Here is a 23,789-nt window from a genome sequence, read left to right on the forward strand (position 1 = left end):
ATGCCCTGGGCTGAAGGTGGCGCTAAACTACTGAGCCACTGGGGCTGCCCACAAAACAGATTTTAAAGCAAAGACTAACAAATGACTAAAAAAGGACATTATATAATGGTAAAGGACACAATCCAACCAGAAGATATAACAGTTTTAGGTAATTATGCACTCAATATAGGATCACTCAAATACACAAAACAGTTAATAACAAACATAAAGGAACTAATCAATAGTAATATAGTAATAGTAGGGACTTTAACACTCCATTTAAATTGATGGACAATAATCCAAACAGAAAAACAAGGAAACAGTGGCTTTGAATGACACAGTGGAACACATAGGTTCAGCAAATATATTCAGAACATTCCATCCTAAAACAGCAGAATACACATTCTTTCCAAGTGCACATGAAACATTCTCCAGAACAGATCACATACTAGGCCACAAATCTCATCAAATTCAAAAAGATCAAAGTTATACCATGCATCTTTTCTGACCACAACATGATTACAAAAAGTCAACTCCAAGAAAAAATCTGAAAAAACCACAAATACGCGGAAAGTGAATAACAAGTACTACAAAACAATGAATAAATCAACCAAGAAATCAAAGAAGAAAACAAAAAGTACATGGAAACAAATGAAAATGAAAACATAAATCCGGGATCCCTGGGTGGCTCAGAGGTTTGGTGCTTGCCTTCAGCCCAGGGCGTGGATCCTGGAGTCCTGGGATCAAGTCCCACATCAGGCTCCCTGCATGGAGGCTGCTTCTCCCTCTGCACCTCTCATAAATAAATAAAATCTTAAAAAAAAAAAAAAAAATCCGGGATCCCTGGGTGGTGCAGTGGTTTAGCGCCTGCCTTTGGCCCAGGGCGCGATCCTGGAGACCCAGGATTGAATCCCACGTCAGGCTCCCGGTGCGTGGAGCCTGCTTCTCCCTCTGCCTGTGTCTCTGCCCCTCTCTCTCTCTCTCTATCATAAATAAATTTAAAAAAAAAATTTTTTAAAAATCCAAAAATCTTGAGGATGTAGCAAAAGTGGTTCTAAGAGGGAAGTTTACAGAAATACAGGTGTACCTCAAGAAACAAGAAAATCTGCAATGTAACCTTATATCTAAAGGACCTAGAAAAATAAAGCCCAAAACAAGCAAAAGAAAATAATGAAGATTAAAACAGAAAAGTTAAAGAAACTAAAAAACAAAAAAAACACAATAGAACAGATCAATGAAACCAAGATGTGATTCTTTTAAATTATCAAAACTAGGCGCCTGGGAGGGCTCGGTGGTTGAACGTCTGCCTTTGGCTCAGGGTGTGATCCCGCAGTCCCAAGATCAAGTCCCACATCGGGCTCCCTGCATGGAGCCTGCTTCTCTCTCTGCCTCTGCTTCTCTCTGTCTCTCTCTCATGAATAAATAAATAAAGTCTTAAAAAAAAAAAAACTGCTGTCTACCAAAAAACTCATTAAAAAAAAGGGGGGGGAGAGGGGGAGAGAGGACTCAAACAAAATCACAAGTGAAAGAGGAGAAACAACAAACACCACCACAGAAATATAAACAATTTTAACAATATTGTGAAAAATTACCTGCCAACAAAATGGACATCTAAAAGAAATGGATAGGGGATGCCTGGGTGGCTCAGTGGTTGAGCACCTGCCTTTGGCCTAGGGCGTGATCCTGGAGTCCCGGGATCAAGTCCCACATCGGGTTTCCTGCATGGAGCCTGCTTCTCTCTCTGCCTGTGTCTCTGCCTCTCTCTCTCTGTCATGAATAAATAAATAAAATCTTTAAAAAGAAAAGAAAAGAAAAGAAATGGATAAACTCCTAGAAATATATAACCTACCTAAACTGAAGCAGGAAGAAATAGAAAATATGAACAGACTAATTACCAGCAATGAAACGGAATCAGTAATCAAAAAACTCCCAATAAACAAAAGTACATGACCAGATGGCTTCACAGGAGAATTCTACCAAACATTCAAAGAAGAGCTAATACCTATTCTTCTCCAACTACTACAAGTAGAAGAAGAAAATAAACTTCCAAATTCAAATTCATTCTAAGAGGCCAGCATTACCCTGATAGTAAAAGTAGATAAAGACACCACTGAAGGAAGAGAACTACTGGGGATCCCTGGGTAGTTCAGTGGTTTAGCGCCTGCCTTCAGCCCAGGGCATAATCCTGGAGTCCCAGGATCGAGTCCCACATTGGGCTTCCTGCATGGAGCCTGCTTATCCATCTGCCTGTGTCTCTGCTTCTCTCTCACTCTCTGTGGCTCTTATGAATAAATAAATAAAATCTTTAGGAAAAAAAAAAAGAGAGAGAACTACAGGTCACTGTCTCTGACGAACATACATGCAAAAATCTTCAACAAAATACCAGCAAACTGAATCCAACACATTAAAAAAAAAAATCATTCAAGTGGGATTTATTACTAGGTTGCAAGAGTGGCTCAATACTTAAAAATCAATGTGATAGACCACATCAATAAGAAAGGATAAAAACCATACAATCATTTCAATAGATACAGAAAAAGCATTTGTCAAAGTACAATACCTATTCATGATTCATGATAAAAACCCTCAACAAAGAGGTTTAAAAGAGAACATATCTCAACATAATAGAGGCCTTACCTGAAAAACCCCCAGTCAACATCATTATCAATGGGGGAAAATTAAGCACTTTTCCCCTAAGGTCAGGAACAAGACAAGGATGTCCAATCTAACCACTGTTATTCAACGCAGTCCTGGAAATCTTAATTACAGAAATAAGACAACAAAAAGAAATGAAAGGCATCCAAATCGGTAAAGAAGTAAACTTTCACTATCAGCAGATGATGTGATACCATGTATTATAGACTCCACTAAAAAGCTACTAGAACTGAGGGATGCCTGGGTGGCTCAGCAGTTGAATGTCTGCCTTTGGCTCAGGTCATGATCCCACAGTCCTAGAATCGAGTCCTACATGGGGCTCCCCACAGCGAGCCTGCTTCTCCTTCCGCCCATGTCTCTACCCCTCTGTTTCTCATGAATAAATAAAATTGTAAAAAAAAAAAAAAAAAAGCTTCCTTTCGGCCAGAACCGCCATCTTCCAGTAATTCGCCAAAATGACCAACACAAAGGGAAAGAGGAGAGGTACCCGCTATATGTTCTCTAGGCCTTTTAGAAAACATGGAGTTGTTCCTTTGGCCACATACATGCGAATCTATAAGAAAGGTGATACTGTGGACATCAAGGGAATGGGCGCTGTTCAAAAAGGAATGCCCCACAAATGTTACCATGGCAAAACTGGAAGGGTCTACAATGTTACTCAGCATGCTGTTGGCATTGTTGTAAACAAACAAGGGCAAGATTCTTGCCAAGAGAATTAATGTCCTCATTGAGCATATTAAACACTCAAGGAGCCGAGATAGCTTCCTGAAGCGTGTGAAGGAAAATGATCAGAAAAAGAAGAAGCCAAAGAGAAAGGTACTTGGGTCCAACTGAAGCGCCAGCCTGCCCCACCCAGAAGCACACTTTGTGAGAACCAATGGAAAGGAGCCTGAACTGCTGGAACCCGTTCCCTATGAATTCATGACATGATAACTGTAAAGAAAATGAAAGACCTCAGGATTGTAAAAAAAAAAAAAAAAAAAAAAAATACTGGAACAGATAAATGAATTCACTAAAGTCAAGAAAACAAAATCAATATGCAGAGAAATATATTGCATTTCTATAAACTAATATATATGAAACAGCAAAAATAAAAATTAAGAAAACAATCCCATTTCCAACTGCACCAAAAATATCTAGGGATAAACTTAAGAGATGAAAATTAAAACAATGGTGAAAGAAATTACAGACAACAGGAAAAAAAAGACAGCTCACAGACTGGAAGAACAAATATTGTTAAAATGTTAACACCACCCAAAGCTACCTACACATTTAATGCAATCTCTATCAAGATACCAACAGCATCTTTCACAAAGGCCAGAACAAATAATCCTAAAATTTGTATGCATCCACAAAAGACCTTGAATAGCCAAAACAATCTTGGAAAAGACCAGAAAAAAACTAAAGGCATAAACAACTCCAGACTTCAAATTATATTACAGTGTAGTAATCAAAAGCTTAGTACTAAGGACACCTGGGTGGCTCAATGGTTTAGTGCGCCTGCTTTTGGCCCAGGGCGTGATCCTGGAGTCCCGGGATCGAGTCCAACATCGGGCTCCCTGCATGGAGCCTGCTTCTCCCTCTGCCTATGTCTCTGCCTTTCTCTCTCTGTGTCTCTTATGAATAAATGAATTTTTAAAAAAAAATTAAAAAGTACTAGCACAAAGACACATAGATCAACAGAAGGGAATAGAAAACCCAAATATAGTTAATCTCCAATGAAGGAGGAAAGAATATGCAGGGAGAAAAAGATGGTCTCTTCAACAAATAGTGTTGGGAAACCCAAATAGCTACATGCAAAAGAAGGAAACTGGACCACTTCCTTACATGATACATTAAAATAAATTCAAAATGGATCAAAAAACTAAATGTGAAATCCGAAACCATAAAAAAATCCTAGAAGAGAACACATGAAGTAATTTCTCTGACACTGGCCATAGCAACCTTTTCCTAGACGGATCTCCTGAGAAAAGAGAAATAAAAGCAAAAATAAACTACTGGGACTACAACAATATAAAAAGCTTCTGCAGTGAAGGAAACAATAAAAAACTAAAAGGTAACCTACTGAATAGAAGAGATTTGCAAATGACATATCCAAAATACAGAAAACCTTCATATGACACCCCCCCAAAAAAAATAATACAATTTTTAAAAAGAGGGGTGCCTGGGTGCTCAGTCAGTTAACCATTAGCCTTCAGCTCAAGATATCATCCCAGGGTCCTGGGATTGGGTTCTGCATTGGGCTTCCCACTCCCCAGGGAGTCTGCTTCTCTCTCTCCCTCTGTCCCTCCCACTTGTGCACACATCTGCATACTCTATCGAATGAATAAAACCTAAAAAAAAAAAAAAAAAGTTAAAGGAAAAAAAACAAAAACACTAATTCAAGGGAACACCCACATCCCTATATTTATTGCCGCATTATTTACAAAAGGTAAATTATGGAAGCTGCCCAAGTGTCTATTGATAGTTAAATAGATAAAGGTGCGGCATATACTTATAAAATGGAGTATCACTAAGCCATAAAAAAGAATGAAATCTTGCCATTTGCAACAACGTGGATGGAGCTAAATATAATGTGTAGGGCAGCCCAGGTGGCTTAGCGGTTTAGCACCGCCTTCAGCCCAGGGTGTGATCCTGGAGACCCGGGATCGAGTCCCGCATTGGGCTCCTTGCGTGGAGCCTGCTTCTCCCTCTACCTGTGTGTCTGCCTCTCTCATGAATTAAGTAAATAAAATCTAAAAAAAAAAAGAAAAAAATATATAATGTGTAGTGAAATAAGTCAAAGACAAATATACCATATGATTTCACTCATGTGGAATTTAGGAAACAAAACAAATGAGCAATGGAAAAAAAGAGAGACAAACAGACTTAACTACAGAGAACAAACTGATGGTTACCAGAGGGGAAGTGGGAGAGGGGATAGCTGAAATAGGTGATGGGGATTTTTTTTTTCTTTTTGGTGATTGGGATTAAAGACATATAGTTATCATGATGAGCAGTGTATAATCACTGTATTGTACACCTGCAACTAATATAACACTGTGCTAACAATAATGGAATTAAAATTTTTAAAAAATGGGGATCCCTGGGTGGCGCAGCGGTTTGGCGCCTGCCTTTGGCCCAGGGCGCGATCCGGGAGACCCTGGATCGAATCCCACGTCGGGCTCCCGGTGCATGGAGCCTGCTTCTCCCTCTGCCTGTGTCTCTGCCTCTCTCTCTCTCTGTGTGACTATCATAAATAAATAAAAATTAAAAAAAAAATTTTTTTTTAAATGTTTAAAGCATTAAAATGGTAAATTTTTTTACATGTATTTTACAATTTAAAACATCGACTGTGGATTTCTCCCAAAGCTGTTGCCCGGGACAGGCGGCTCCTGGCCCTGTGACTCCGGGGGCACCCTTTGAACCATCACAGCCCCCAGTCATTGAGGGCTTTAGCCCCAGTATCTGCAGCACTCCAGAAAGCTTCAAGGAAAAATTCCTTCGGAAGACCCACGAGAACCCAATGGTATCCATAGGCTGCCTGGGCACGGCGGCCGCCCTAACCTACGGCCTCTACTGCTTCCACCAGGGTCAGAGCCACCGCTTGCAGCTTATGATGCGCACCCGGATCGCTGCCCAGGGCTTCACGGTCGCAGCCATCTTGTTGAGTCTGGCTGCATCTACGATGAAGTCTCGATCCTGAGTCCGAGACCACCTGGCCTTGAAAGTCACAGAGATCACTCCCAGCCCCAAGAGCAACCACCGGTCCTGCCACCTGACTTATTCCCCGGTCTCCCCTGACAAGCCCCTGTTTCAGCGGGGGAGGAAGTGGCCAATTCTGTAACTGATAGGTTTTTCCAGGAATCTCAGATTTGGTTGAGTTTGGGTGTCGCATACTATAATTGTGCCCCCACTTTCTTCACTTCTTACTTTATAAACTAAAATCAACTGTGGAACATACTCAATGGGTGAAGTATATGGCATGTGAACTGTATCTCAATTAAACTGTATAAAATACACTCTCATGTCAAAATTGTGATTTTGAAATTGTGATTTGAAATTACCGAATTATCGGAAAATTATTCCAAGTGACCTTAGTATGACAGTATTCAGTATACATCCTTAAAGGATATATTGTTTTTTTAAGAGTTTAGTCATTTTTTTTTAAGATTTTATTTATTTATTCATGAGAGAGACAGAGAGAAAGGCAGAGACACAGAGAGAGGCAGAGGGAGAAGCAGGCTCCATGCAGGGAGCCCAGTGTGGGACTCGATCCTGGGACTCTTCGATCACACCCTGAGCTGACAGCAGATGCTCAACTGCTGAGCCACCCAGGCATCCCTTTACAGGATATATTTTAAAAGTAAAGAACTGTAGGGGTTAACTATAGTCAGTTAAGCTTCCAACTCCTGATTTCAGCTCAGGTCATGATCTTATGGTTGTGGGATCAAGTCCCGCATCACACTCTACAACTAGTATGGAGTCCGCTTCAGACTCTCTAATAAACAAAATATTTTTTAATAACTATATAAGAACTATAAGCAATCAATCTTCATTCAGGACTAACAAACACCTGAGAAAAACAGGGGGACTAGAACTGTAATCATAAATACTTTTAAAAAGCAAAGAAGGAATACAGCAGAATTGAGGCACAGAGCCTCCATTCTCTTCCCCAAATTCATAAATTTAAGAGATATGAAGTAGTTTATGACAATAATAATGCACAACAGGCAAGATGGCATTAAAATGAACACTTTTCTTCCTCCTTTTAAAAAATAAATTCCAGGCAGCCCCAGTGGCGCAGCGGTTTAGCGCCGCCTGCAGCCCAGGGCATGATCCTGGAGACCCTGGATCGAGTTCCACGTTGGGCTCCCTGCATGGAGCCTGCTTCTCCCTCTGCCTGTGTCTCTGCCTCTCTGTGTGTCTCTATGAATAAATAAATAAAATCTTTTTAAAAATAAATAAATTAATTAATTAATTAATTCCTGGGCAGCCCGGGTGGCTCAGTGGTTTAGCACTGCCTTCAGCCCAGGGCATGATCCTGGCGACCCAGAATTGAGTCCCACGTTGGGTTCCCTGCATGGAGCCTGCTTCTCCCTCTGCCTGTATCTCTGCCTCTCTCTCTGTCTCTCTCATGGATAAATACTCTTTAAAAATTTATTTATTTATTTATTTATTTATTTATTTATTATTCCCACAAGTTACAATGTTAACACATAATAGAAAAACCAACTCCACAGCCTATTTTGCTTCCAAATATCTCATTAAAGACTATATTAAGATAGCTGAACAGCAATTATTAAAGAATAATATATAGAAGCACAAAATTGGAAAATTTAACAGTCTTGTCTCCATTCTGCTCATTTTATAAAAGAACTTAAGTCTGAGGGGGTTAAATGCCTTGTTTAAGGATACACAGGTAGAAAGGAAAGGAGCCAATGTTATTCATAATTCAGTTAGTCCATGATTCAGTCACTGCTTTTTTTCCATGACACTTTATGCCATTGTAAACAAATACTTAAATTCATTTAAACTCCTATCAAAACTGACGTGGGGCTGAAAATAGGAACATTCAGATCTGGAGAGATGCCACATTAACCCTCATCTTGCACAGCCAATTGACTCACTATCTCCCCATCTCCCCAAGTCCCCAACACCCCCTGCAAAAAATATAAGCAAATGGATATTTTCTCTGTATAAACCAATGAGCTCCAAACTTATGGAGTCCTGATAAGGGATGAGGGCAGAGGTCATAGACACAGATAAGCAAAGTCTAGATACTGAGTGGTGAGTTCCCCAATCACCTTCCCCTGGAAGAGAAGGTTAAAAATAGAATAGAAGACACAAGCAAGAGAGAAAGATACGGAGGATCAAACCAGAATCCACTTCCAGGTGTTTTGAAGGGGGGGCGGGGGGAGGGTGTGTGTGCGCTAGGGATGGGGAAGAAATGCTCAAAGGAGTAACACAAGGTCCCAGAACCGAAAGAAATAAGTTTTTGAAGGGAAATTTCCAGAAAACCTACAAGCTATCAATAACAAGAATCACAGCAGATTTCTAACAATACAAATGATCAGAAAATGGGGACGCCTGAGTGGCTCAGCAGTTGAGCATCTGCCTTTGGCTCAGGGTGTGATCCCGGAGTCCTGGGATCGAGTCCCACGTCAGGCTCCCTGCATGGAGCCTGCTTCTCCCTCTATGTCTCTACCTCTCTCTGTGTGTATAAAATCTTTTTTAAAAAAAATGATCAGAAAATGAAGCAATACTTTCAAAATTGAGGAAAAAATTATTTCAAACCTAGAATCTGATAACCAACTATAAACTTTAGGTGAAGACTTTTTCAGGCACATCATGTTAAAAAAAAAAAAATTTCCAACCATTCCTTCTTAAACAAACTGGAGATTGTGCTACACCAAAACAAAGGAAACTGAGTACACTGAGTTACAAGAAACCAAGGGTCTAAAACAGGAAAGAAGTAAAGGTAATTCTCAAGATGATGATAAAGCCAAGTCCCAGAGCTAGAACTGTGTAGCAAAGAGAAGAAACCAGCCCAGACTGCGGGAGTAAGACAAGAATGCTCCAGAACAAAGACTTTTTAAAAAATTTTAAGCTGAAATCAGTGGACTATGTGACTTCTTTGATCACACTTGAGAATTAAACTGAGTTTGGGTAAAGAATTAGTAATACATCATAGATAACTAAACCAAAAAAATAAAGCAACTATTAACTCCAAAGAAGGATAAAACTACACAAAAAAGGTGGCTCAAATGTATAAATATGTACCTTATCATAATTACATAAACAAACTATTCATTTAACTAAAAATCACAACAGACCTTGAAGAATGAGAGGGAAAAGATCTATAAAAAAATAAAAATAAGAAAAATAAAAATAAAAAAGAGAGGGAAATGATCTGTGGACAGATATCTGGGGGACAGAGTGGAAAGCCCACAGGAAGTGTCTAAAATGTGGAAAAGGAAACAGAGAAATAAAAGTATATATTATGCTATTCAGAAGTCTATAGTATAGATGTAAATGGTAGAACAATCAACCAAGAGCTGCCAAGTTGCCTCTGATCAGTAGGTAAGAGGGGTATTATGGCCTGGGAAGCCAACTCAACAGAAATCTAGGAAAACTAAATAGAAGCCAACTAGGGAAAGAAAAATTAAAGAACACAAGTAATATCTTCAATAATGGCAAAAGCAGGCATGAATAGAAAATAACAAAACAAAAGAGATAAATGAAAGCATAATGGAAGCCTGGGAAGGTAAGACTGTGGACCCATCACAGCATTCCAGAACTTGGGACATCCCAGAAAGCATCCCCAGTTCACACACTGTGGGTATCTACCAAGCTGGGAGCCAAGTAAATACTAATCTTTCTACTCTTTTTTTTTTTTTCTTTTTCTAAAGTTTTTTTTTTTTTTTTTTTTTTTAAGATTTTATTTATTTATTCATGAGAGAGAGAGAGAGAGAGCGAGAGGCAGAGACACAGGCAGAGGGAGAAGCAGGCTCCATGCAGGGAGCCCAATGTGGGACTCAATCCCAGGACTCCAGGATCACACCCTGGGCCAAAGGCAGGCACTAAACCGCTGAGCCACCCAGGGATCCCCCTAATCTTTCTACTCTCAACAGTCACTCTGCTTCCTCCACCATCTGCCTGATTCCAAGTTATACAAAGTACTGTTTTGTCCTTTCACTTAGACCTAAGATTATAGAATATCATCACCTGCTACAAAGTTACTCACTTGCTAATGAAATCCCCAAGTTCTCAGGTTTGAAGAAAAACATCTGATTAAATAATACTCTTTAAATGTAAAACAAGGGTAGCCATAATAATCAGTCCTTAAATTTTTCACTCCACCCCTCTTTATTTGATGGAAAAAGCTAAGTAGTTCAAAGAACATTCTAAATTCTGTCCTCAGACATAAGATCTTAATCTTTTGGGAGCCACTAAAAATCTCATAAAAGCTCTAAATTTGTTTTAAAAAAAGGTTTATTAATTCAGCGGTCCAGAAACCTTAATTAAGTTCTGTTTTAGACTCTGGCACCACGTTTGTGTTTAAAGCCAGCTGTTTAAAATTACCATCTCAAAAAAAAAAAATAAAATAAATTAGCCATCTCTATGTAGGTACCTATTCCTCTCTTCTGGTGGAACAGGTTATAACCAACTCTGTTATAAAAGAAACTAAATCAGACCCACAACCGAAATCCTACAGAGACCTATGCCTAATGTATGGTTAGAGATACAATTATGCAGCTATTAGGGCAGCCCGGGTGGCTCAGCGGTTTAGCGCCGCCTTCGGCCCAAGGCGTGATCCTGGAGACCCGGGATGGAGTCCCACGTCAGGCTCCTGCGTGGAGCCTGCTTCTCCCTCTGCCTGTGTCTCTGCCTCTCTGTGTGTGTGTCTCTCGTGAATAAATAAAATCTTTTTTTAAAAAATGCAGCTATTACAATCACATCCATCTCTCAGTTTAATTTCCTCACCTATCTTTATTCTCATAGGCCCTTCTCATAAAAGACCCCCAAGAACTGTTCTGACATCAGTGTTCAGTGCGTACCATGCTCCAGGCACTGCCCTAAATGTTTAACACCGGCCATCCTGGGCACTCCTACCAATACCATTACCCAACTCACTCGCCTCTGATCGCAGAGCTTATAGGGGGCAGTGCTGGGATTCAACTCCCAGCAAACTAACTCAAGATCCGGGGCACACCACTCACCCATTAGCCTTGTTCCTCACCCTCCACATCCAATCACTAATGAACCCACAACATATGATACATTATCTTCAGAGGAAAAAATACGCTGAACGTGTTGTCAAAAGGTTAAAAATGTTAAGCCGTAGTAACAATGGCCTGTAAGAAATTCAGAATTCCCAAGACTGCGTTTGTGAAAGCTAAGGGCAAATAAAAGCAGCGTGCGCGGAGTGCTGGCAGCGGGAGCGGAGTGTGAAGAGCGGGGGCAGAGTCCCCACGGGCGCGCGGTGACAGATGCTCAGAGTGGGGCCCCCACGTCCCCCGGCGTCGTGTGCGCGCCCCGCCGGGAGGGGCCAGCGCGGACCCCGAGCTGCGCCAGCCCCGCGGGGTCCCGCCGCCCTCCAAGGCCAGGCAGGGCCTCCTGCCGCAGCGGCTACTGCCGGCGAACCACCACAGCCCCGCCGCCGCCGCTGGCCGGCTCCCCAGCCCGGGGCGAGGCCGCGCGGCCGCTGCCCAGGAGCCCCGGGCGGGATGGGCCCCCGAGCGCGGAGCGTCAGGAGCAGGCCAGGAGGAAGGGGAAGAGCCGACGCCAACGGCAGCCCGCCGCGCCCCCCCCCCTCCACCCCCGAGCTCGCGAGCGCCACGCCGCCCACCGGAACGCGGGAGCCGGCCGGCGCCTCAGCGCGCCAGGGAGCGGCGGCCGCCGGGAGCCATGACGCCGGCGCTGCGCGGGGCCGGGGCAGGGCCGGGGCAGGGCGGGGGCCGCCCGGCTCTCCAGGACCCACTCACCTCTCGGGGCGACGGGACGGAACCCTGCACCGAGGCGATGTACCGCTCCACGTCGGCCTTGCTGCGCCGCATCGCGCCAACGACCGGACTCCCAGGGCGCGGGAGGCCAGAGCCGAGGCCCACCGCGGTCCGGTCTCCAGGAGCGAAGCGCCTGAAAGCCCGTGACGCAGCGCCGTCGCCGGCCGAAGAGCGGCCGGGCCAGCGTGCGTGTTGCGTCAGCACTGTGCGCCCGCCGACGTCGGCGTCGCTCGCGCGGCTCACGGCGCTCCGGCCAACCCCGCCCGAGGCTCGGCGCGGTCCTGCGGGGCGCGGGGGGCGCTAGGGCTGCGGGAGCGGCGGCGGGAAGCCTGAGCGCTGCTGAACGGAAGGCCGTCGGCGGGGCGGTGTGTACCGGAGGGCTCCTCAAAAGTTGGCGCCGCTTCTTCTTAATTTTGATAACGTAGGGCAGCCCCGGTGGCGCAGCGGCTTAGCGCCGCCTGCAGCCTGGGGTGGGATCCTGGAGGCCGGGGATCGAGTCCCGCGTCGGGCTCCCTGCACGGAGCCTGCTTCTCCCTCCCCGACTCTGCCTGCGTTTCTGCCTCTCTCTGTGTGTCTATGAATAAATAAATAAAATCTTTAAAAAAAAATTAATAACGTGATGCTGTGAAAGGGAAAAGCAGCCGGGATGCTTTGGCGAGCGTGTCAAAGGGAAGCCCCTTCCTGGACGCTGGTGGGGACACGTGACCTCGGGCCCCTGTGGACACCGAGCGTCCCTGTTAAAGTTCGTGTGTATTAGAAGAGCGTGTTCTAGGAGGAAAGTAAAAGTGTGTCATATAAAAGGGAGGCCACAAATACTGCTTTTGGACGACTATAGTTGTGTAATTTGAAGAGCCCCCCCATTTATGTATATTAGAGAACAGTAGATAACAAAATGTTTACAGTAATCATCTCCACGTGAGTCGTCTGTATTTTCCAGATATTTAAAAATACTGCCCCCAACCCCGACCCCCAGACTGCTTTTATTGAATGGCTTTCTCAGAACAGGAATACATCAGCTTAATATAAAGAGAACAAACATTCTGACAATTTAGAAACAAGATCAAGTTAGTGATAAGCCTCAGCTTATATACAGGTCTGGAAAATAACTGGTTGGTTTTATTTTTTAAGATTTTATTTATTCATTCATGAGAGACACAGAGAGAGAGAGGCAGAGACACAGGCAGAGGGAGAAGCAGGCTCCATGCAGGGAGCCCGATGTGGGACTCGATCCTGGGACTCTGGGACCCAGGGACAATGGCAGGTGCTTAACCGCAGAGCCACCCAGGTGTCCCCAAATGGTTTGAATTCAAATTATATTTCAACAATATAGAACACATTTACTATTAACAGTATTTTGTTTTGACTAATTTGTCTGATTTATGAAATTACACAGTTTGATTCGAAAAGGAGGCTTTCGTTTCTTTGTATTTTTGCAGATACATCTTCCACACCTTTCTTTTTTTTTTTTTAAAGATTTTATTTATTTATTCATGAGAGACAGAGAGAAAGAGAGAGAGAGAGAGAGGCAGAGGGAGAAGCAGTCTCCATGCAGGGAGCCCGATGTGGGACTTGATCCCAGGACTCCAGGATCATGCCCTGGGCCAAAGGCTGGCACTAAACTGCTGAGCCACCCAGGGATCCCCCACACCTTTCTTTATAAGAAAAACTGCGGTTTTATAATCATTGTGTTCCTGAGAGCAATTTCTTTTTTTTTTTAAGATTTTATTTATCTGGGCAGCCCAGGTGGCTCAGCGCTTTAGCGCTGCCTTCAGCCCAGGGCCAAATCCTGGAGACCCAGGATCAAGTCCCATGTCAGGCTCCCTGCATGGAGCCTACTTCTCCCTCTGCCTCTCTCTGTGTGTCTCTCATGAATAGATAAATAAAATCTTTAAAAAAATATATTTTATTTATCTATTCATGAGAGACAGAGAGGGACAGAGACATAGGCAGAGGGAGAAACAGGTGCCCTGTAGGGAGCCGGATGCAGAACCGATTCCAGGACCCTAGGATCACGACCTGAGCCAAAGGCAGACAGTCACCACTGAACCACCTAGGTGCTCCTGTTTGTTCTATTTTTCATTTCTTTGTTTACTCTTTTCTGCCTTTTTAGTTATTTGAATACTTTGAATAATAATATCATTTTGTTTAATTTGTCTATTTTCTTTGAATAAATCTCCTTGCATAGTTGTTGTTTTTTTTAATGGTGGCTCTAGGAATTACAATATACTTATTTACAGACGACTTAAATTGAATACCACATCATTTCAAGTAGACTGTAGAAATCTAAAGGCCATAGAGATATCTTTGCCTTCCTTTCTTCATGTTATAGATGACTCAAAGTACATTTATATACATTGTAAACTGCACTGAACAATCTTAAAATTTTTCCTTTCAGTCATCAAATGTATTTTAAAGAATAATAAAGGTAGATCCACTAGACAGCAATCACCAAGGGAATAGAAGACCTTAACACACTGTAAACAAATTTGATATAAAAGACATCTAAAGAAAACTCCAACAACAGCACACTGCATGTTAAATCTTAAGTGCACATAAAACATTCTCACAAAGACCATATGTCAGGGCATAAATGAAAACTCAATAAACTTAAAAGAATTGAAATCATACAAAATATGTTTTCCCACAACAATGGAGTGAAGGCAGAGATCAACTACAGAAAGAAATCTCAGAAATCCATAAATATATGCATATTAACATACTTTTTTTTTTTACTTTTTTTTACTTTTTTTTTTACTTTTTTTTTTCAAGTAGGCTCCATGCCCAGCATGGCAACAAAGGACTTAAACTCATCACTCTGAGATCAAGAGTCAGATCCTCAACCAACTGAGCCAACCAGGTGCTCCTAAACAGTATACTTCTAAATTATCAGTGAGTCAAAAAAGAAATCACAAGGGAAATTTTTAAAAATACCTTGAGGGATCCCTGGGTGGCTCAGCGGTTGGGTATCTGCCTTCAGCTCAGGGAGGGATCCACCAAGTCCCACATCGGGCTCCCTGCATAGAGTCTGCTCCTCCCTCTGCCTATGTCTCTGCCTCTCTCCTCTGTCTCTCATGAATGAATAAATAAAATCTTTTTAAAAATAAGTTAAAAATACCTTGAGATGAATGAAAATAAAGATACAACATACCAAAACTCATGGGGTGCAGTTAAAGTGGTACTTAGAGGGAAATTTATAGCTGAAAAGTCCTATATTTAAAAAGAATGATCTCAAATTAATAGCCTAAACCTTAACACATAGAAAAAGTAGGGACACCTTGGTGGCTCAGTTGGTTAGGTGTCCAATCTTAATATCAGCTTGGGTCTTGATCTCAGGGTCATAAGTTCAGGCCCCACTTTGGGCTCCCTGCTGGCCATGGAGCCCACTTGAAGGGAAAAAAAAAGACATAGAAAAAGAAGAACAGGGATCCCTGGGTGGCGCAGCGGTTTAGCCCCTGCCTTTGGCCCAGGGCACGATCCTGGAGACCCAGGATCGAATCCCACGTCGGGCTCCCAGTGCATGGAGCCTGCTTCTCCCTCTGCCTGTGTCTCTGCCCCCCCCCCCTCTCTCTCTCTCTCTGTGACTATCATAAATAAATAAATAAATAAATAAATAAATAAATAAATAAATAAATAAAATTTTAAAAAAAGAAAAAGAAGAACAAACTAAGCATAAAGCAAGTAGAAGGGAGGAAATAACAAAGATTAGAGCTGAAATTGGTGAAATAGACTAGAAAAATAGTAGAAAAAACAAAAAAATCCAATGAAAAAATAGGTAGAAAACTTAGAAAAAAAAAAAACTGAGACATTTCTTCAAAAATGATATGCAGGGATCCCTGGGTGGCGCAGCGGTTTGGCGCCTGCCTTTGGCCCAGGGCGCGATCCTGGAGACCCGGGATCGAATCCCACGTCGGGCTCCCGGTGCATGGAGCCTGCTTCTCCCTCTGCCTCTCTCTCTCGCTCTCTCTCCGTGACTATCATAAATTAATAAAAAATTAAAAAAAAAAACAAAAATGATATGCAAATGGCCAACAATCATATGAAAAGATGCCAAATGTCACTAATCATTAGAGAAATGAAAATAAAAATCACAATAAGATCATTTTATACATGGTTAGGATGGCTACTTGGTTAAATTAACCAAGTAAAATAGGCTCAAATTATGAAAATCGGGAATGAAAGAAGGGATATTCATACTGACTTACAGAAAGAAAAAGGATCATAAGGGAATACTATGAACAATCATATGCTTGTGAATTAGATAATTCAGATGAAGTGGACAAATTCATAGACACAAACTACCAAGATGAGTCAAGAAGAAATAGAAAATGTGACCAGACCTATATAAGAGATTGAGTTGGTAATTAAAACACCAACAACAGCAAAAGCCCAGGGATGCCTGGGTGGCTCAGTCATTTGAGCTACTGATTCTTGGTTTTGGCTTGAGTCATGATCTCAGGGTCCTGGTATCAAGCCCTGCTTGGGGCTCTGTGATCAGCATGGTGTTGGCTTGGGATTCTCTCTCTCCCTGTCCCTCTGTCCCTCCCCCTATTCTCTCTCTCAAATAGATGAATAGATAAAATCTTTAAAAACATAATAAAAAATAAGGGGTAGCTAGGTGGCTTATCTGCTAAGTGTCTGCCTTTGGCTCAGGTGGTGATCTTCAGGTCCTGGGATCAAGCTCCACCCCAGGCTTGCTGCTCAGCAGGGAGTCTGCTTCTCCCTCTTCCTCTGCCCCTCCCCCTGCTCATTCATGCTCTCTCTCAAACAGATAAATAAAATTCTTAACAATAATAATAATAAACACCCTATAATGAAAGCCCAGGACCAAATGGCTTCATTGGTGAATTCTACTAAATTTTTATTTATTCTTTTTTTAAAGATTTTATTTATTCATGACAGACACACAGAGAGAGAGAGAGAGAGAGAGAGAGGCAGGCAGAGGCACAAGGAGAGGGAGAAGCAGGCTCCATGCAGGGAGTCTGACATGGGACTCGATCCCAGGTCTCCAGGATCACACCCTGGGCTGAAGGTGGTGCGAAACCGCTGGGCCACCGGGGCTGCCCTCTACTAAATTTTTAAAGAAGAATCAATGCCAATCCTTCTTAAACTCTTCAAAAAATTAGAAGAGAATGGAACACTTTCTAATGTAATCCATGGCAAAAGTATTACTGTAATTCCAAAGTCAGAAAAAGACAACAAAACTACAGACCAATATCCTTTATGAATAAACGTGTAAAAATCCTCAACAAAATTTAAGCAAACTGAGTCCAGCAGCTTGTAAAATGGATTACACTAAGTGGGACTTAACCCAGGAATATGAAGTTGGTTCATATACAAAAACCAATTACTGTATTACAACATAGTAGTAGAATTAAATGACAAAACCACATGATCATCTCAACAAGTTCAGAAAAAAGCATTTAATAAGCCTCAATTCCTTTTATTTATTATAGAAATAATCAGCAAAGTAGGAACAGAAGGGAATTTCCTCACTTAGGAGAGGGTATCTACAAAAACCGCACAGTTGACATCATATTTAATGGCAAAAGATAGAAAGGTTTCCTTCCCTCTAAGATCAGGAGCAAGACAAAGATGTCCTCTTTCACTGTTTCTGTTTAACATTGTACTGGAGGGTCTCGCCAGGACAGTTAGGGATTAAAAAAAAAAAAAAAAGGCATCTATATAGGAATGGAAGACATGAAAATATCTCTTCCACAAATGACATAACCTTATATATGGAAATCTCTTAGTTCTCAAAAAAAAAAAAAAAAAACCCACTAGGGCTAATAAACAAGTTCAACAAGGTTGCATGATACAAGGTCAATTAAAAATCAGTCGTCTTCTGTAAAATAGTAACGAGCAATTGAAATTAAGAGAACAATTCCAGGGGATCCCTGGGTGGTGCAGCGGTTTAGTGCCTGCCTTTGGCCCAGGGCGCGATCCTGGAGACCCGGGATCGAATCCCACGTCGGGCTCCCAGTGCATGGAGCCTGCTTCTCCCTCTGCCTGTGTCTCTGCCTCTCTCTCTCTCTCTCTCTCTGTGTGTGTGACTATCATAAATAAATTTAAAAAATTAAAAAAAAAATTCCATTTAGAATAGCATCATAAAAATAAAATACTTATGAATAAATTTAACCAAAGAAATGTAAGATTTGTAGATTGAAAAGTACACATTTTCTAAAGGAATTAAAGGAGAGCCAAATAAATGGAAAGATATCCCATGTTCATGAATTGGATGAAAGCATGTGTCTGCACAAAAACTTGCATACAAATATTTGCAGCAGGAACACTTGGGTGGCTCAGTGGTTGAGCATCTGCCTTCGGCTCAGGTCATGATCCTGGGGTCCTGGGATCAAGTGCCACATCAGGCTCCACGGAGGGAGCCTACTTCTCCCTCTGTGGTTGTCTCTGTCCCTCTCTCTGCGTTTCTCATGAATAAATAATAAAGTCTCAAAAAAAAAAAAAAAAAGACAGCAGCGCGATTCCTAACAGGCAAAGGTGGAAACCGCTCAAATGTCCATTAACTGTAAATTTATAAACAAAATGTGGTATCCCCATATAGCAATATTCTCTCATTCAAAAGCAGTGAAGAACTGATATATGCTTCAGTGTGGATAAACATTGACAACATTATGCTAATTAAAAGAGACCAGTCACTAAGACAACATATTATATAATTCAATTTATATGAAATATCCAGAACATGCAAATTTATAAACACAGAAGTTGCCTAGTGGTTGCTAAGGGATGAGAGAGGGTTTGGGGAGGGAAGGCTAACATGAATGGAATGGAATGGAATGGAATGGAATGGAATGGTCCTATAATTAATCATGGGGATGGCTGATTAACCTTGTGAATACACTAAAGAGAGAGAGAGAGAGGAGAGAATCACTGAATTAAGTTAAATGCTCTGGAGAGTATAGATATTTTTGTTGAGGCAGACAATCCACCCTGGTGCAGCGATTAGGTCCAAACCGCAAGTTCCAGCTCCTTTTCTATAATCTGCAGTTCCAAAGTCAGTGGGGTTCCCAGACTGTGGACGGGCTCCTCAAGCTCTGGCCCCCTCGTGTGCCACCTAGTGGCCGGGTGGGGGCCCTGGGTGGTGGCCGGCTAGCTGTGTGGTCTGTGGTGTGTTGAGCAGGATGGTCTGTTCAGGGGCAGCTCAGGAAGGAGCCCTGGAATTCAGAACCACCTCTGGGGTTCTCGACTTTTATTTCCTGAAGGGTCTGGTTTTGAGTCTTCTGATCAGAAAGCTGAGGCTTGACCTACTAGGCCACGCACGTCTGCCTCTGGGACCAAGCAGAGGGGGGCAGAGCTGGAACAAAAGTAACACAGTTTTCACCCTCTTGGTGTCACCTCTTGGGAGCAGAGCTGCACCAGGTGGAGTTTCTCCCCTTTGAGCTCTGGTTCCTGGGTGCCCAGGGCTGAGGGATCCTCAGAGGGTCCTGGAAAGCCCCCTCCCTGTTGCTGGGTCCCCCAACCCCAGATCAGCTGTCACCACCATTGGCAGATCTTTCCAGATTCCCTAGAATGAGTGGGTCTCTCCTGGGTGCAGTCTTCGAATCCTACTCCCATTCCTAAGGTGGGTTCTAGCCACGCTGTCCTTGGAGGCATCTCGTTGGCCCCGGTCCAGGTGAGCCTTCCACGGCTGGATGTTTAGGGCTGCTTCACTGTCTTCCAGCGCAGGGACTGACAGGAGTTTACCTTCAATAAACGTCTCTTGCATTGGTCTACTTGGGGTTTGCCCATTCCCCACTTCTGACTGGCATCCTCATATCGGGCATAGGAAAGTCATCAAGCTCATGACAATCGTGTATGAACTGAGCAGGCAACAAGCAAGGACCCAGGGGAGTTTTCCAAGTAGCATATGAATGTTTCTGCATGGATTTTAATAACCTTTGGTCGGTCTTTTTAAGGCTTTTGTTTCCCCATTTTTGCCTGTCTGCTGGTAGAAGTTGCTAGAAAGCTTGGTTCTGGATAGTTTAGGACTTACCACACAAAGTTAAATGGCCCTGGCTGCCCTCTGAAGGAATCTATGATTTTATTTATTTTTAATTTTTAAAAGATTTTATTTATTTATTCATGAGAGACAGAGAGGCAGAGACACAGGCAGAGGGAGAAGCAGGCTCCCTGGGGATCCCTGGGTGGCTCAGTGGTTTAGCGCCTGCCTTTGGCCCAGAGCATGATCCTGGAGTCCCGGGATGGAGTCCCACGTCGGGCTCCCGGCATGGAGCCTGCTTCTCCGTCCTCCTGTGTCTCTGCCTCTCTCTCTCTTTGTGTCTATTATGAATAAATAAATAAAATCTTAAAAAAAAAAAAAAAGCAGGCTCCCTGTGGGGAGGCCAATCTGGGACTCGATCCCAAGGACCCTGAGGATCATGACCTGAGCCCGAGGCAGATGCTCAACTCCAGCCCACCCAGGAGGGAAATAACCATATAAAGTTTTCAAAAAGAGAATAACGTTTAAGTATGGTATCTCCTGTTTAAATGTGGGGTTTGGGAGGATTCACTGGAAAGCAATATGAATAATTTTCAAAATGTTGATACGTCGACTCCAATATAATCCCTCTTCCAGGGTTTAACATGGTGCTAAAGGTATGTGGCAAACCAATATCCTTCTAGTAAGCTGCTCCTTTTATGCTTGTCTCTAATATTTTGTGGACTGAGATATTCTTCTCGGGCTATATAAACACAACATAGATTTCTAGGGAATATGAGTCCAGTCGCTGCCAGTACAATTTTAAATTTAAGAAGCCATTTGGGGATCCCTGGGTGGCGCAGTGGTTTAGCGCCTGCCTTTGGCCCAGGGCGCGATCCTGGAGACCCGGGATCGAATCCCACGTCAGGCTCCCGGTGCATGGAGCCTGCTTCTCCCTCTGCCTGTGTCTCTGCCTCTCTCTCTCTCTCTCTGTGACTATCATAAATAAATAAAAATTAAAAAAAAAAAAATAAGAAGCCATTTGGCCTATGTACCAATTAGTGACAGTCATCAGGTAGGAAATCTCCTACTTGATCTTGTGGCACCAAAAATTGTAATATGGCAGTAGGATTAGAAAGTAAAAAAGGAAATCCCAAGGTTTTAGAAGTCAGAAGAAATCACACTTTTTTCTTTCAAAACACTGGGGTCTCTGCAGTGGAGAAGTTGAGTCAGGTGAGGCACATGAGGCCCCCAGAGCTAGTGCACATACCCAGTCCCCTGTTGACTGGATTCCAGAAGATGAGGGGGTGAATCTGAGGCATGGAACTCGTGATCCACCCAGGACAGTCTTAAGATTTGGGCAATCACAGTACAGTTTAGGGAGCGGAGCACACCTGGAACAGAGCTTTACTTTCAATTCTGCTAAGTTAGAATTTTTGGGGCTTTATACAAGAGCTGCTTTAAAAAGGTCACCACTGGGGCACCTGGGTGGCTTAGAGGTTGAGCAGCTGCCGTCGGCCTAGGGCATGATCCTGGAGACCAGGGATTGAGTCCCATGTCGTGCTCCCTGCATGGAGCTTGCTTCTCCCTCTGCCTGTGCCTCTGCCTCTCTCTCTCTCTCTGTGTGTGTGTGTGTCTCGTGAATAAATAAAATCTTAATAAAATAAAAATAAATAAAAAGCTCACTGCTGCTCCGAGGATGGAGGAAAATTTGCCAACAACAACAAAAGATGTAAGCAATACTGCAGATGCATTAACAAAACACGTTAAAAAAATAACGTTACCATTTCCATTACTGTAGTATAGTATTAATTCTGGCAAACTGGAAAACACTACCTGAATTGAATAAAGCCCTCCTTCTTCCCTGCCAGAAAACCCCAAACCATCTCATTCATTCATTCATTCATTCATTCATTCATTCATATCTATCATCTATCATCTATCTATCTATCATCTATCATCATCTATCTAAGAGCTTGTGAGCAGGGGAAAGGGAGCCTGAGGCGGGGCTCGATCCAAGGACCCCAGGATCATGATCTGAGCTGAAGGCAGATGCTTCACCGACTGAGCTACCCAGGCGCCCAACAACCATTTTACTAACATTTTCTAAAGATTGATTTATTTATTTTAGAGAGCGACACAGAGCGAGCGAGTGAGCGCCCGGGCGCCCCCCTGCCGCCCCCCCCATCACACCCCTCGCTGAAGATCCAGCACCTTTTGGAGCCTTCGGTCCCCCGCGCGAGGGGTGCTCCGCTGCCGAGACCTGCAGACCGGGTGCCCAGCCTCACCACATCCCGCATCTCTCCTCCTGGGGCGGGAGGAGCACAAAGGGGAGGAGTCCGAGGCTCGCAGGGACCCAGAATCGTCCAAGCAGGTGCAGGACGATGAAGGGCAGGAGAGGATGGTGCCCTGGGAGAGGAATACGCCTCGAGAGCACCACACACAGAGCCTCAGGGCTTGCTGATCCGCACATCCTTTGCTTAGAAGTGAAAAATAGGGATCCCTGGGTGGCGCAGCGGTTTGGCGCCTGCCTTTGGCCCGGGGCGTGATCCTGGAGACCCGGGATCGAATCCCACGTCGGGCTCCCGGTGCATGGAGCCTGCTTCTCCCTCTGCCTGTGTCTCTGCCTCTCTCTCTCTCTCTCTCTGTGACTATCATGAATAAATAAAATCTTTAAAAAAAAAAAAAAGTGAAAAATAGCGGAATTATGGTGAATAGTGGAAGACCTCACCACTGTTCCGTATGGTTCAGGGAATTGGTTGAACCACAACCATATACATGAATAGTTCTACTTTATATTCAAGAATACTTGAATTTCTCTCTCTCCCTCTCACAACCCCCCCCCCCCCCCCCCGTAACAGAGTAGAAACCTTTATAAATTTGGAATCACGAGAGTACTTGGGTTCGAATTCTGGATATGCCACTTTTAAATCGAGCAACCTCAGAGGACCTACTTAATGTCCCTATGCAACCCTCTGCTACAGTGTGGAAAGAACTTTAACTCCTGTAATTGTAAAGATTAAAAAGATAGTATTTGTGGAAACCGCCTTGTGAATTTTATATAGAGAATGTTTAATTTGATATTCTTACATGAATGTAGATTATGACTACTTAAATTCTGTTCCAAAAAAACTACATGTAGTAAAAATTCTAAATGACTTTAAGTGAAACTTTTTTTAAAAATTGAGATATAATTGACATATAACATTCTATTAATATCAGATATGCATGATTCAGTAATATTTCTGAAATGGTGAAAGTCTAGTTATCCATCATCATACATAATTACAAAATGTTTTATTCTCATAAGAACTTTTAAGATCTACTCTTAGCAACTTTAAGGTATACAATACAGTATTATTAATTACAGTCACCATGCTGTGTAGTGCATCTCCACGACTTTGATTTACAATTGGAAGTTTGTGCTTTCTAATCCCCAACACCTGGCTTCTGGCAATCACCAATCTGTTCTCTACTGATAAGTTTGTTTAAGATTCCATATGTGAGATCACGATACTTGTCTTTCCGATTTGCTTTACATAGCATAAAGCCCTCAAGTTCCATCTGTGTCGTTGCAAATGGCAAAATTTCCTTTTTTTATGGCTGAATAAAATTCCAGTTTGTGTATGTGTGTGTGTGTATACACACCACAATTTCTTTATTCATTCATCCTTAGATGGACACTGAGGTTGTTTCCCAAACAGTTTTTTCTTTTTTTTTTTTTTTTTGTAAAGATTTATTTTAGAGAGAGT

At 42.8% G+C, this 23,789-nt stretch overlaps 2 protein-coding genes and 1 long non-coding RNA gene across 6 annotated transcripts in view; 2 read left to right on the top strand and 1 right to left on the bottom strand.

Moving 5' to 3' along the window:
- The window catches only part of LOC112669445 (E3 SUMO-protein ligase RanBP2), a 92,844-nt gene extending 80,549 nt beyond the window's left edge, over window positions 1-12,295 (bottom strand). For 2 of the 4 annotated variants that reach the window (XM_025462570.3, XM_025462578.3), the window contains exon 1: window positions 12,102-12,287. In XM_025462570.3, coding sequence (XP_025318355.1) covers window positions 12,102-12,173 — 72 coding nt within the window. In that variant the 5' untranslated portion in view covers window positions 12,174-12,287. Of the gene's footprint in view, window positions 1-12,101 lie in introns of all 4 variants that reach the window. The other 2 variants (XM_025462566.3, XM_049115372.1) reach the window with 2 other exon arrangements.
- On the top strand, window positions 4,356-6,556 carry LOC125755935 (HIG1 domain family member 2A-like). Its single transcript, XM_049115377.1, has one exon. The coding sequence runs from the start codon at window positions 5,924-5,926 to the stop codon at window positions 6,317-6,319; it is 396 nt and encodes a 131-aa protein (XP_048971334.1). The 5' UTR covers window positions 4,356-5,923; the 3' UTR covers window positions 6,320-6,556.
- Window positions 12,270-22,891, top strand: LOC125755936 (uncharacterized). Its single transcript, XR_007413526.1, has 2 exons — window positions 12,270-12,484; window positions 22,169-22,891. It is a non-coding gene; the product is annotated as an uncharacterized LOC125755936 (long non-coding RNA).
- Window positions 22,892-23,789: the final 898 nt, after the last annotated feature.

The sequence above is a fragment of the Canis lupus genome, chromosome 10 (assembly GCF_003254725.2).
Source record: "Canis lupus dingo isolate Sandy chromosome 10, ASM325472v2, whole genome shotgun sequence".
Classification (NCBI taxonomy): domain Eukaryota; kingdom Metazoa; phylum Chordata; class Mammalia; order Carnivora; family Canidae; genus Canis; species Canis lupus.

Bases quoted from the DNA above. Each gene is read 5' to 3' on its own strand.
- LOC125755935 (XM_049115377.1), top strand. From the start codon at position 5,924: ATGGTAAATTTTTTTACATGTATTTTACAATTTAAAACATCGACTGTG.